This window comes from Gymnoscopelus braueri, assembly GCF_963280865.1.
Source record: "Gymnoscopelus braueri genome assembly, chromosome: 17".
Taxonomy (NCBI): Eukaryota; Metazoa; Chordata; class Actinopteri; order Myctophiformes; family Myctophidae; genus Gymnoscopelus; species Gymnoscopelus braueri.
The window spans coordinates 21,051,692-21,067,582 of record NC_137617.1 but is presented as its reverse complement, the minus strand read 5'-3'; the positions used below and the strand labels follow the sequence as shown (position 1 = coordinate 21,067,582).

At 42.8% G+C, this 15,891-nt stretch overlaps 1 protein-coding gene across 1 annotated transcript in view; it reads left to right on the top strand.

Annotated features, from left to right (window-relative positions):
• Positions 1 to 15,891, top strand: part of snx29 (sorting nexin 29) — a 159,892-nt gene that overhangs the window by 22,667 nt on the left and 121,334 nt on the right. The window contains 1 exon segment of the mRNA XM_080456032.1: positions 12,376 to 12,461. Coding sequence (XP_080312158.1) covers positions 12,376 to 12,461 — 86 coding nt within the window.

Sequence of the window (15,891 nt, the reverse complement as noted above, 5' to 3'; positions counted from 1 at the left end):
GCCTCAGCATAACGGGTCCGAGGAACAAGTTTAGTACAAGCAGGAGGAGTATAAATGCAAAAAGCTCTTAATCGGCTTATGGTAGAATTTGACAGCTGTATGGAAAGTTTTGGTTGTGAATGACATTGTCAAGTCAACCACTTGTATTCATTATGACTGAATCAGTGCAGCGTGTGCAAAATTGTTCCTAAATCAATTGCACACACTAGAAGTTCGGGCCGCTGCGCGGCCCTCACATCTGGCGTGACGCGTCGTACACTTCGCATCGCAGATCCAACTTACAGCCACCTCACAGTGTGAGCGAGAGTATTGTGTGAAAGTAGGCAGAAGTCTCTTATAATATTCGGACATGGCAACACTGGTGAAAAGTAAGGCAAATTCGCTTATAATCAGAGGACATGGCAACGCTGAGTGTCCTGTGCGCCTCTCTTTCTCTGTCCCTGTGTGTCTGTCCCCCTGTCTGTCGAATAAGGTTCGGTCCCACATAGAATAGCCTAGTTGGGTTCCACCTAGGGCCCAGTCCCAGTTGGGACCCACCTCGGTCCCACATAGACTTGCCTAGTTGGGGCCCACCTAGGGCCCAGGTAGAACCCACCTAAAGCCCACATGGGCAACCCAGTGGGGACCCACCTCGGTCTCACATAGACCCCCTGGGAGTCTTGGGACCCCCACGAAACATCGCGGACCCCTTCTGAACCCTGCAAAACATCACAGACCCCTTCGGACCCCTGCGAAACATCACAGGGGTCCCTGGAGACCCTTGGGGGTCCCTGGAGACCTAGTGTGGTCTAGCTCTGAGATTAATGGAGTACAAAGGGAGAAAAAACGAAAGGGAAAGATGCAAACGAATTGTGTGTGTGCATTGCTTGTTGGTCACGCAACCTGGCAACCGTGGGCTGAGGCAGACAACACATGACGAACAGCGAACATGTCGCTCGCGCACCCAGGCAGACACAGACACGGTGAAGGAAAACGGGAAACTGTGAAGCCACAGAGGTTGTGCAAGAGGTTGCACATGAACTCTGCAGCCGCACTGAGGCGCTCCAACGCAAACACTGTGACATTAAGCTTCACACAACGAACATGAGCACTACGCTGCTGTTTGTCCAAAACACACAATATCTCTTCTATGTGTGTATATATATATATATATATATATATATTGAAATTCGAATGGGATTATAGAGGAGAACTGACAGCTCTACTGTGTGTCTGTGTGTCTCTCCCCCCCCACGCACACGCACACACTCATGCTCTCCTTGTCTCTCTCTCTCCCCCTCCCTCCCTCTTTCCCTCTTTCTCTTGCGCTCTCTCTCACCTCTCTCTCTCTCTCTCTCTCTCCCTCTGTTAGAGCCATATGAAATCCGTTTTATTTTTTTCCCAATTCCGTTTAATTTTTTCCAAAATTCTGTTTTTTCCATTTTTATATTTCTGAATTCTGTATTTTGATTTTTATGCTCATTTTTACCATTAAAAAAGTGTCTGGTAAGTGGAAATGAATAAATGTCCACAATTTAATAAGATATATAGTCCATTTAATGTTTAAAGTGCTGCAACACAGAAATACTGTTCAATTCAATTTTAAAGAGAAATAATAAATAATAATATAAATAATAAACACTCCACCTCAGAGTTTTTCTGTTATAAGGGGTCATCATCATTAGCAGTACTTGACTTGGGTTTAGAAAATCGGCTTGCTATTTTCTGTTGAACTGCAGCAGGCTTCAGAATATTTTTTGGTGGCATTTTACACTAACATTAATCTTTTATTTTTAATTGACGTTTGTTTAGTTTTTTTTTTCAAATGTGTTTACCCATAGAATCAGGTCTGCTGTCAGGGCACAGAGAAGTCACGTTTCATCTCCGCAGACGGCACTTGTTGTGTGTCACACGCAAAAGCGTTACCCAAAGAATTCGGTCTGAGCAGTGAGCATGCGCAAGATGGCGGCTCCGGTGTATTAGTATTGTTATTTTTATCGTCTTTCTAAGACGATTTCTACGTGGATTTTATTGTTTATAAAGTAGGATAAAGTAGGATGTGGCCATGCAAAATGGTGGTGTTCCGTGGATTTGTAAAATATTCGCGGTAAAAAAAATATTTTACCGCGAATTATTTTGATTAATTCCCAGATTAGGGGCATTTCTGCAATATTTTGCGTTTATTCCAATTCCATTTTTATTGGTCATTTCCGCGATTCCGTTAACATGGATTTCATATGGCTCTACACTGTCTGTGTCGCTGTCCTGCACGTCCCTCTTTCTCTCACCCCTCTCTCTCTCTCCCTCTGTCTGTGTCGCTGTCTTGCACGTCAAAGGGTACTCACTATCTCGCAGATGATTGGCTGTTTAAAACAGACCAGGCGGAAGTAAATTGCGAGCTGAAATATAGAGCACTTTATGATTATTATAAAAGGAGACCCATGTGAAGGTGGAAAATAAAATAGAAGTGTTTATATACTTTTGCATGAGCGATTTTTGTAGCAAGTTGGGAGAGAAGTGGAGCAGTGCTTTGGCCGTGAGTTGTTCCTAAGAGGTTGAGGTTCCAAAAGGGACGGCTCTCTGTTTGAGTAGTAGAAGATATACTGTATACACACAGGCTCTCGCACTACACTTAGAGTGTGCGCGCGTACACACACACACACACACACACACACACACACACACACACACACACACACACACACACACACACACACACACAGGCCAACCACTGGCCCCCCTACACACTTCCCCTGAAATCAGAGTCCATCAGCCCCTCCACCACCATCTTCCATTGATTGTCTATATGCCAGAAAGTCTGAAGCCGACCCCCTCCCCATTCCTCCCCAAACCTTCAAATAGAGGATTAGTCATCCTCCAATAGTCGGTGCTGATATAGAGCCAGGAAGTCAGTCTTCAGATAGTAGCCTCCTACACTCTGTCAAACCACCGACCGGAATTGATTCAGTGCCGGGCAACTTCAGTTAACTTGGAGAGCGCAAAAAGCTCATCAGTTTGTTTGTATAGGTGAGATGATTTGATTTCTCCCCCCATATTAGTTATTTTCATGAGTTTATATTTTGAATATGTTGTGTTTTTACATGTACACCTCCCACATGCAGAACAACGTCTAGTCGTTCTTTCACACACTACATAAACACCCAGGGGCCATACTGTGTGTATCAAGGTTTGTGCAGCCTCCACGCTAAATGGATGTATGTACATTGTTTTGTGTTTCTCCGTATGGACATTTTTCATCTGAAAAGACACGTATACACTTGTTTTTGTTTCTGTTTGCACGTGAAAGGCATACTTATCTACTCCCATGTTTACCCCTAGTTCAAAAACTCCCACAATTAATTCCCTATTCATTTCCAGTGGCTGAGAAAACGGTGATAAAGAAGTGTAGCTTGAAGGTACTCTATAGCAATGATTACTATCAGAATATAGAGCTATTTAACTCACTTACCCTACCTTTAACAGACTATGAAATTGTAATATGAAGAGATTGCAAACCATAAACAGTGTTGTTTGCCGGTGTATCTATGAAAAAAAGTGAGTGGGAGAAATTGGTTCATGTATTAAATATATCTAAGCTGTAGTGGCTGAACTACAAGGAAGGGAAAAAAAAGTGGTGCATCTTCAAATGCAGGTCAAAAAGCAGAAGAGTGTCCTAAAGGCAAGAGTCACTGTAGGCGGAGAGCAGAATATCTTTTTTTCTTATCATAGTAAGAATGTTTGGCACATCACAAGTTTACAGGTGTAATAGAGTGGGTGAAATCGTTTTTTCTACCAGGTCCCAACGTTGAGCAGAATACACCAATTTAAGATTGACTTTAATGTTGCAATTACTTTTTATTGGACTGAGAAAAACTATGAGTGTAATAACAGCAAAATATATCCCATTTATAATTGTATAACTTGCATGTGAAGAGGTGTTCCATCTATTTCTCCCGGTCCCCTCCTTTGGTGGTAGTGGTGTTGGATGCCAACGTCACAACAGTGTGACTCACTAACTGTCACTGTAGAATTCAATCAGACTGGAAGTACTGGCTTTTTGATGTGAGACTAAATAAGACTGTACGGCCAACCTGAACATTAAGTCCTGTCCTGAGCGGCCAGCCCCTGGCAAGCACACAAATAAAACCTTTCTCTGACTGATGTCTGAGGCACATTCAGACACTCTCGTGCTACAAACTCACTCGACCCGTACTCAACTGGAAAAAGCTGAATTTCAAACATGCGGAAGAGGGTACAGTGTAAACCTGCAAAGGGGCGATGGGAGGGGAAGGTGTAGTTAGGGCAGTTTGGGGTAGAGAGAGAGATTTTTTTACTTAGGAGCGTGCCGGGTATCGCACACTGAAAGTAGCAGATCTACAAGCTCACATTGTGTTGCAGCACGGCCATTTGTGTTCAGGCATTAGGAGCACGGATGCCACTTCATGGTCATTCAGCCTATGTATTTAGACACACACACACACACACACACACACACCTTGTACATCGCATACTACACTCAGTCAATAGGGGCTATAAATACCAACCCAAAGGAGCAGCTAGCCCTCCTGTTGAATGAGACCCTGGTAGCTGTCAGGATCATTCAGCGAGGAAGAAACCAGACAACCGTTGCCACGCATTCCCCGTGACTCATTCAGAAACCGCCCGGTCCCCCTCCCCGTCAATCTGGATCCCCATGTGGGATGATTGGAAATAGATGATATCTGATGGCTCACATCATGGTGTCAGTCTCTCAGCATCTGTTGATGAATGTCAGTTTGGAACATGACTAATGTCGGGATCAAATCCTTCCCGGCGTCCTTCTCTGCTGGGCCATCCGTTACACCAGCTCTCTTTCTCTCTATCCTCTTTCCATGGCATTTCGCTCTCTTTTAAGAGTGGACAGCTCACTCCTTGGAAAAAAAAGAAGAGAATCTTGTGGGTTTTGGGAACCACACGGGAACGGCGTGGCTCCAATGTGAATCGTGGACTTGAGGTGGCCAGCCTGTGAAGTCAGTCGTCATAGATGACTATTATTATGTGTGACTCCACATTTGGGCAAGGTTTCAGCCCGATCCGAGCCCCCTTTGACTAAGATATTATGTAATGCAGTGGATCTCCACCTGTGGGTCGCTCATGATTTTTGGGCGGTCCCAGCCATTTTAATACCTTTTAAAAAAGAAATTAAATTAAATGAAAAAAGACCATTGGCCAAATTGTCAAATAATATAAGCGAGAGGCAAAGATTGTGAAAATAGCTGATCTACAAGCTTGTTGCGAGGCGTTGTGAGCTTGTACATCGTCTATTTTCAAATTTTTTATCTGCGGAACCGAGTCAAACTAAATGTAATGCCTCAACTCAAATATTATTATCTTGGGGTGTCCCCAGTTCAAATATGATCATTTTGGGGGGTCGCGGCCCGAAAAGGTTGAGAAACACTGATACTTCTGTGTCCTACTGTCAGTGTGCACAAGAGATTTGCCGCTGATCGGTCCCGTGATTTGCGAGATTAGCTCTGGATACGTGTGACCGTCCCTATAGGATCAAGGTGAAATCCACAACAAAATGTATGGGGAAATTCGATCTCCGTGGAGACTTAATATGGAAAACTGGATAGACCAGTGTCTCCGGGAAAATGATGCGTTGTGAGCTCGTAGATCGGCTGTTTTTCCAGTATTTTAATAACACAGTTGTACGATGAAGAGTATAAAACCGGGCTTGAGTGGTTAAAATGACAACACTCACAGCAAAAGATGAGTTTGAACGTGAAGGGAGGAGGTGTAGTTTTAAATCGGCAAATGGCACCAAAGGTGGGGTTTAATGACATGGGGTGGGGTTTAATGACATAGTGCTATATAATTCTATAATGGCGGTATCAGAAATGGCAAAGGACCACAGGTAGAGCTGTACCATGACCCTGCTGGACTGGTGATAAAAATCTAAATGGGAACGTTGCATCTGCCTTATTTGTGCAGGCAGTCAGGGACTACTTTCTTGTAGAAATTAATCTATGCTATGGGGGTTGTCTGCCCTCTGTGAGTTATTGCATAAGTGCATTATATCACTGGAAATCAATGGTCTCATAACAAGTGTAATTCTATTTTCTGTGTTCGTTTGCATGTAATTTGCTGTCGGTACAAATTTGTGTTGATGTGCTGAATATGGGGGATGTAGAGTAGTGTCATAGATAGATGGCCTTTGGTTGGTGTTGAATCATTTGAGAAGTCAAACTGCGGTCTTACTCACACCCGCCCACCGTCGTACTACAAACAGAGAAAGGACCCTTGCTCATATGGGCACCCACCCACATACGTAAAACACACGCACACACGCACACACACACACACACACACACACACGCACACACACACACACACACGCGCACACGCACACGCACACGCGCACACGCACACGCGCACACGCACACGCACACGCACACACACACACAAATATAACACTTAACCATGTGAACCCTAGGGTCCATATTTTGAGCATGTCATAATTGATTGATTGATTGAATATTTTATTAGGCAAAAAATTTAAACAGCACAGTTACATTTAAAATACTTTGTCTAACAGGTCCGTTCATAAAAGTCCTTGCGGACTTGTTTCCAATGAGGGCCTTGGTATTCAATTCATAGACATATATAGTGGCACCACAGTTCGAATATCATTACAAAAAAAAACAGCAAAAAAAATAACACTATGTACAAAAAAAAAAAAAAAAGAGGGGCTGAATATGGGGGATGTAGAGTAGTGTCATAGATAGATGGCCTTTGGTTGGTGTTGAATCATTTGGCAAACATTTGGTCCAAATAGCAGATCTGTGAACTTATAGATCAGTTATTTTCAGCAAAGAGTTTTGGTGTAGAAGGAAAAAAGGAAGGGACCAAGAATAGACCCATAGGGAACCCCTGTCAACGAAGTGTACTGTATATGGTGTTAATGGCTATTAATGTCATGTGGATGAAAGTATTGGTTGTGTGTTGCATGTTGTTGCCAGATCTTGCGAGAGTGCATTGCTGGGACAGAGAAAGGTTGATAACAAAGTTGTGTGGCTTGTGAAGAATGTGTCCAATATTTATTGGACAATAGCAGCCCTGACTCTGTTTGACCTGAATGGAACGCAACCTTAATTAGTATCACTGGTAACATTACACAACTATTTAATATGGCTGTCAATATGGCTGCTGTGAAAAAGGCCTATTAAGAGACGTGGGCTGCACATCACCGCCACACAGAGGCTAGCTCCTAAAAAACAGGTTGAAACCCACCCACACACAAACACAGACACACAAACTGTTCAAAGTCATTCCCCAGCAGCATGTGTCCAGGCCTGGTGCTCTGGTATGACGTTAGTTGACGTGGATTAAGCGAATGTCGCACAGCAGGCAGAGATGGAAACCAGCCAGTCCAGGAAGAGGACCTAGTCAGACGGGGGCACACACACGTACGCACGAAACGCAGACCGACCATTTTCTTGTTGTTGGCAGAGTCTATGCTGCAGCCAATCTGGCGTGAAGGATCCGATATGTGGCAGGGAGATGCACACAGTAAAATTAGGTGTGTTCATTTAATTTAACTCAGTACATTTTTAGACTATTAAATGAACGCTGAGATTTTACCGTGCAAGGCCACAAAGACAGAGGGTGGGATTGTTGCTAGGGGGGGGGGGGGGGGGGGGGGGGTGTGTGTGTGTGTGTGTGTACAAGTGCGCTATGAGTACAGTATATGTATATATTTTAGGTGTGTGTGTTTGTACAGTATGTGCTTACACATGACAGCGAGACAACCCGTTGGATGATGTCTGTCTACGACGTGTGTGTACCTATCGACACAGCCTGCATATCTCTGTGGCCTAACCACCGTCCCTATTTGGGGCACGTCATTATAGGCGAAACTAGCAATAACTAACTCCAGGCCATGGTATATTGTCATATCACAGCTAAGGGCCGGGGACTGATGGCGGGCCGGGAGGATATTGCAAGTGGGCCTCCATAAATAATTGCCAAAACAAAACACTATAAGATTTTAATGATATAACATTAATATAAAACATATATAGATATTGTTGCTGCCGGGCAGAAACCTCTTATCTCCATGTTTTAACTTTAAAGTACACTATATCACTCGAAATCAATGGTCTTACATTACAAGTGTGGTAATGCCATTTTCTGTGTTCATTAGCAAAAACTGCCGATCTACAAGCTCACAGCAACACGTCGCGTCTTATTATTGTGAGCTTGATCGGCTGTTTTTGTGTGACATCATCACACCATCTCGCATGTAGTATGAAACGGGGCTTAATAAGTGGTTAAGGAGCTCGTGCATGTGAGTTTGTTCACAGTATGAAGCTTTAGAACTGCACAACAACTGTGTACTGTCTGTGTTGTGGCTGGAGAGGCTGTGCAGTAAATTACACTCAGGAGTATCATCTAGCTACTGGGCTGTCTGCCTCCGAAAGGCCTCTCTCTGTACTTCTCATTTAAACACACTCAAACAAAGGAGGCTGCACATCTGCTGCACAGCCAATTTAACTGGGTTTATCAATGCAAGCACAAAGATAATGGTGGGGAAAGAATACATAAAGGAAATAAGTTGCCTTGCGGCTTTAGTCTCAACTTAGGTAATTACTGAATGTCTTTTTGGTTTTAACTTTCCTCTTGAGAGAGTGACTTTTTGCTGGCTTTTAAAGGGAAAGTGGTAGGTCCCCCTATACTCTTGGACTTCTCTCTCTCTTTTCATCTGTCTCTCCCTCATTTTCTCTATCTTTCACATTGGCTGTTGTCTTCCACTCTTTTTGTCTCCCCCCATCTCTCTCTCACTCTCTCGTATCTCTCACGCACGCTCAGTAATGTCGAGACGTCTAAAAAAAGATAGCGGAAGTGTTGGAATTGCGCTGCCGCTTCCTCTTCCCACGTCGATGTTTCATAAATAGAATAAAACAAGGAAGCTCGAGCGACTGTCTGCGAAACTTTCCCAAATGAGAACTTCATGCAGTTAGATTTATTCAGTTGTAGTCTGAACCCAAAGCCTATTCCAACCTTATTTACATAGATTGAAATACAGATGTCACTTTTAGTCACTGTTCCTATTGAAGTACTAGCACGTTGTCCAGCCTGTGAGAATGATGCTCCTGCCATTCGTGCCACAATAATGAAACCTCTTTTACAGTATTTTAGATCTTTTCCTCTATCCAAAATCAAGGTCATCTAGGCCCTGCTCAGTATTTGTATAGATGCCACAGAGCATGATGGGATGTTAATTGCTTAATTGTATCATGCAGTACAACCTGTATGGAAGCAGATGCATCCGCTATGCTTCTCCACTCGGTTATTCGAGTTTTTCCTTAAATTTGTCACCCTTGCGTGTGTATTTATAAATAAGTAAAAAGTTAATTTCCTTCTATAATATAATTCAAAAAGTGAAACTTTCAGATTTCTAGATTAACTCATTCAGTGCCCAGCTTATTTATGGAATTTAGTGCCACAGCCAAAATTCCTTGTAAAAAAAAAGTGATTAGGAGCTGAGATACAGCCTTTTTCAGTAAGAAGTTAAACAAAGAGTGAATGGAGCAGCAAATCTTCAAATCATCATATCTTGGGTTCTGAACATGTTTTTCAAAAACATTTTTTATATGACGTCTTAGACGTCATGTGGCGCTCAGGGCGTCAGGCCACGTGACGTCTTAGACGTCATGTGGCACTGAATGAGTTGAATGCGCATAAAGTGAAATATTTCAAACCTTTTTTTGTTTTAAAACAGAAATTTCGACCATCTGAAAAGTATGTTAATTTAGGCACTCAATACTTGGTCTGGGCTACTTTGAACAAGTAACTTTATTAATTGGGCTTGGCATGGAGGTGATCAGCCTGTGGCACTGCTGAGGTCTTATGAAGAAGAGGTTTGCTTTGATAGCAGCCTTAAGATCATCTGTAATTTGTTCAAAAGTAGCCCAGACTAAGTATTGAGTACCCAAATTAAAAACATTTTGGGGGTCTTATGTAATATTCTGTTTTTCGATATGGATTTTAGATTTTCATGAGCTGTATGCCACACACACACACACACACACACACACACACACACACACACACACACACACACACACACACACACACACACACACACACACACACACACACACACACACGTGTACTGTATGTCTGCTCCAAAATTGGATTTGAAAATCTGCATCCTGAAGGTGTTGTGTGCTTTGCTGTAACCTTGGCGGACTCTCTCTCTTTTACATCATTCCGCTTGACAGCACCGCCGTATTAGGCGTCAGCAGCCTCTTTACTTTCCCGCAGATTTCCCTCATGACCGACTCCTACTCTCGACAAACACACTTTATTTTTGTGTCTCTAATTTACTCTTTTTTTTTTCTCCCCGTACGACTGTTTGTTTTGTTCCGGGGAGTGTCATTTAGCAGGGCGATGAAGATTGAATCTGGCTCTCCCTGCTTATTGTGTCTGTTAATCTTTCCCAGACCAGACATGGGGAACGTGTCTGTATTTCTGTGTGTTTGCTGCATCAGACTGTCTGTCTTATCACGTGCCTGCTGTTGAAAGACGATAAATGTGTTGTGTGGAAGTCTCCTATTATGCTTTCCAGGTTTAGGGTATTTTGTTTTCTTTATGTATATAATGACAAAACGGAGAAATAAAAAAGAACTAAAACCAGACCCAGAAATAATACTGCCAGACAGGAGACGCAGCCTTCATATTTTACATACATAGATCCTTGCATTCATATTTCTTTTAGGTAGTCTATGAATGGATCCCATATTTCTGATAATTTCTAGTCCGACTTGGATCTATCGTATCTGATCTTCTCCATCTGTATGATTTAACATTGTCTCATAAAGCCCATTTTTCTAAACTGTGAATGGAGGGTGACTTCCAGTCCAGTAGAATAATTTTCTTGGCAGCACCGTTCCAAGTGTCAAAGCCTTTTGCTCTTCAGACATGATGATCAGACCTCTAATGTTCTTTGAACAACCAAAAAGAGAAAGTTGAGGGTTGAGAATGTCTGTTTCGTAGACTATAAGTCTAGCAAACCATTCAAATATCTTTGACCAGAAATCATGGAAAATGTGTCAAAATAAAGAAAATAAAGAAAATAGATGAAATGCAATTGACCTTGTTAATAGTGTTAATAGAGTAAGCACAAAAAAATTAGACTTCATAATGGAATGTTAATGTATGAATCTGGAGCTGGAGACAGGCAATAATGGTTGGGTGGGAATAATTTAATTAATATTTTACATATACATTTTGCATAAAATATACATCAAACAATTATTAGTGCAAGTTTTAATATAATTACTATTATTAAAAACTAATAAATAAAAAAAGGGTTCATCTGCAAGACGTGAAACGTACCCGCAATTCTCGAAAGGGCCTTATATACTTGGTTGCGTGCCGTGTCGCACATGGAAAATAGGAGATCTACTGTACAAGCTCACACTTTGTCGCCATGCCACGTCTTGTCGTGTTTTGAGATTGCGGATGTGCTACTTTTGATGCTTTTGTGTGACATTGTAGTATGATAAAATAGGGAGTTAATTTACGAAAAAGCACAAAAAGTTAGAATATGTAGATAAGAGGTTTTGCGCCCGACTAATTCATTTGTGTGACCCCATAACCCTTCCTCAATGCCAAACTGTCAACTTTGCACACAAGATGTATCATAATCTGTTAGGGCAGATGAACCCTACAAATTTTAGTGACTCCATGGCATTTCCTCTGGCGCCACCCTTTGGCAGCACAGACTCTAGGGGCTGCTAGCGGGGCTTCAATAGACTGTTTTTTGTTGAATGTTATATGGTAACACACACCAAATCACAACTGTGTGTGTGTGTGTGTGTGTGTGTGTGTGTGTGTGTGTGTGTGTGTGTGTGTGTGTGTGTGTGTGTGTGTGTGTGTGTGTGTGTGTGTGTGTGTGTGTGTGTGTGTGTGTGTGTGTGTGTGTGTGTGTGTGTGTGTGTGTGTGTGTGTTTAGTCGATACACTTATTTGTTTTAGCTCATGCTCATTTGATTTAGCTATTTTGTCTCATCTGTTTAAGGAAATAGGTAGCTGATATATTGCACTTTTACCTTAGCGCTAGGTATACTCTTGGTTGCTTGTTTTTGCAGAAAATGCACTAAAGACTTCTGGTGATTAGTAGTTTTCATTCCCTACCTATGTTGAATACACTTATTGTAAGTCGCTTTGGATAAAAGCGTCTGCTAAATGACTGTAATGTAATGTAATGTGTCAAAGTGACAGTGAGAAAATTGCTTTATGGTTTTGGCTGCCTCTCTTTTGTTTACCTGTGTGTTTATGAGCAGGCTGAGACAAACAAAACCAGCTGGTGATGTATTCTTTCCCATTCTTTACCTGTGTGTGTGTGTAGGGAAAATGAGGTCCTGAAGGTGCAGTTGAAGAAGTATGTGGGGGCAGTCCAGATGCTGAAGAGAGAGGGGAGCCAGGGCAATGACGGTATGACACACACACACACACACGCACAGAGTTTTGTGAGAGACATCTGTGTTGAATGCATTTGTCAAGGTGATGGCAGACATCAGCACTCTCTTTTGCAAGGGGACGTTACTGTCAGACAAAACAAATTGTGGAAAAAGTGAGTTTGATCATTCATTTTGGCCTTGTAGCCATGGAGAACGGTTTATGTAAGGGCTACCAAAATAAAGGCCCCGGCATGTGACAGACAAACAGAATGAACACCGCAGATAATGGAAGGCCAGACACATAATGACTAGAAAGACGAGAGCACTTATCTGTGGCACCCTGAAAGGGATTTTGTGTATTGAGACAGACCGAGGGTGTGTGCGTGTGGGTGTGCATGCATGCATGAGTGGTGGTTGCCAGCAGAGAAATACAGAAAGAATTGACGTGCAAGAAAGTTTGACAGTAGATTTGAGGGAAAGTGCAAGTTTGTCTGTCAGTGTGTAATCTCAAGACGGATTGAAAAAAAAAGAATATCTTCCCCCTTTTTTTTTTACTGAATTGGTTCCCAGATTGGTCAGCATGTGACAGAGAAAGTGTGTTGTATAGTACAGTGTTTCCCAAACAGTGGGTCGGGCAAATTTTTGGGTCACAGACTCATAGTCATTTTTATGGGTCCGTTTTTTTTTTCTTAAGAACTTCATGCATAAAAAAACAAACAAAGAAATTCCATAAAAAGATCGTCTCTTTTCACTAGTTTGGGTCCTGGGTAGACACAAAATGTAACTTGAGTTAAACAGTTTGGGAACCACTTGGGAGTTTGGGAGTACACAGTCCTCAGTGTTAATTATTCCATTTGTAACTGTGGTTCCATGTGAACACTAAATTATCACTGCAGATTTTACTGTGTGGTTATAACCACATGAACCCTTGCGTCAGTAAGCTCACAACATGTCGCAATGCACATTTTTATCCCACGATTTTGCAACCCCATTTTTTTCACCCAGTGCCAATTGTCTAAGTAATCCTGGGGGCTACACTCCCTCTACCAGCCTAGGGAGAGCCCAGAGCCGAGTCTCGGGAATATGGCACTGTTACTGCAGTGTCATGTTTAATATATCAGAACGGGCCTCACATCTCCTGTACCAGGTGCATGGCAATTAACTTTCCCCTGCCTTTCAGAGCCGGGAACCCCTGCCCCTCCAACAGCTCAGCACACACAGGACAGGAACTCTACAGGTTGTGTCATGATTAGTGGAGGGGGAGTGGGAATTTTTCACACACGCACACACACACTGTATGGAGGACAGATGAAAAGACAACATGAAGGGTCGCTGTACGCTCTCGCGCATGCACGCACACACACACACACACACACACAGAGGAATACAGGAATAAGAGAAAATGACATGTGAAGTGAATTTTAATTCTATGCGGGTATGCGGTATCCCAGTCTGTGCCAGACATACAATATTAGCTGGGAGACTAGAAGATATAGAAGATATAGAGATCACACATTATACTTACGCACGCACGCACACGCACACGCACACGCACACGCACACGCGCACACACACACACACACACACACACACACACACACACACACACACACACACACACACACACACACACACACACACACACACACACACACACTACTAAGGAACCCCTTTACCCAGCTTGAGGGAATTCCATATGATTGTTTCAAGTGTCTCCCAGGGCCCAATCTGTAGGACATCAGAACTCCTCATGAGAATCCACCAGTTTGACTCAACACTCACTGTCAGCTCTTTCCTTTCCCCCTTCTCCCATATCCTTGCTGTCAGGGCAGAAACCTCCTATCTCCATATTCTAACTTTTTGTGTGTTTTTTCGTGAATGAATGTCCTACTTGATCATACTACAGCGTCACACAAAAGTAGCAGATCTACAAGCTCGAAACGCGGCGCAAAGCGGCACGTTTTTTTAGCTTGTCGATCTGCTACTTATGCTATATTTTTATTTGAATCCTGAAATATATAATAACCGTTTTGGACATAAAGAGGTTTCCATCCGACAGAGACGATATGGTCTCTCTCTCTTCTCACTGTGTCTGTTCTCTCTCTTGGTCTCTGATCTCCTTTGTTCTCTGTGCCTCATTTGTTCATCGCCGCCATCCAGGTGAAAGGGCTCTGGAACATTCTGATATGAATGTCCCCTTTTTTCTGTCAATGCTGATAACTGTCGCCTGTGGCATTTATGACAGTGGTTCTCAACCAGTGGTGTGGGGACCACCAGTGGTCCTTGAGGGGGTTCCAGGTGGTCCCCAGCTAAATGATGGAGAGTTTGTAACCAAATGGACCCTTATAGATCTTTAACTCTTGAGAGTGTAAAATGAAACCAAATGGACCCTTACGGGTCCATTTGGTCTCATTATACTCTCTCAAGAGTTAAATTATTGTTAAACATCTGCATTACTTAATTTACAAGAAGTCTACACAATTAGAGAACGTAGAAGGATTGTTATTTTGATCAACGTTTGCCTGTCATCTCTCCTATGGTACCAACATCAATACAGCATGGAATTGTGAACAAAATCTTATCCAACAATGGGTCTGAGAGGCTAAATCTCATCAAATGGTGGTCCTTGGCTCAAATGCCGAATAAATAATGGACCTTGATATGAAAAAGGTTTAAAACCACTGACAAACAGTACTGTATATACAGTATACTTTATATAACTGCTGTATGTATATCTCTAGTCTGACCTCTGCCCATTCCTCTGTCCCTCCCTTGTCTCCTAATCTCTCCTCTCCTTCCATCCGTTCTCCTCTATCTCTGTCCAGACAGGCATGGTAATTCTCTGCACAGTAGATCTCCCCTCTATATCCTCCTGCTAATGATGTGCCCTGCACTATCACCTCACATGTGTATGTTTGTGTTTGGAAGGTCCAGGTGTCATATGTGAGCAATTTAGCAAAGTTACATTGATGCATATCTGTTGTATAAATAGATATTCATACAACACAGATACAGTCTGTGTTTGTGTATGTGGTTGTTGAGTTAGTTGGTGCAGCATATACTGAAAACATTCAGGCTGAGTGAAGCATACTGTGTGTGTGTGTGTGTGTGTGTGTGTGTGTGTGTGTGTGTGTGTGTGTGTGTGTGTGTGTGTGTGTGTGTGTGTGTGTGTGTGTGTGTGTGTGTGTGTGTGTGTGTGTGTGTGTGTGCACGCACGCACGCACGCACACGTAATACGTGTGCTCATGGGGAGCGAGGGGGGGGGGGTGTGTACAGGGAAAAATTGCAGGGCGGATTAAAAGGGTGGAAGTGATACACAATCACCCTCTTTTTAGGTACTGTCAGCCCCCCTCATCCCCTCTCTCATCTAATGACGGTGGCGCAGCAGTGATCTGTGGGGTGCTCCTTGGGTGCTGTCAAGCCCGACTGATGTGCAGCGAAATACGTTTCGTACTTATTTATTA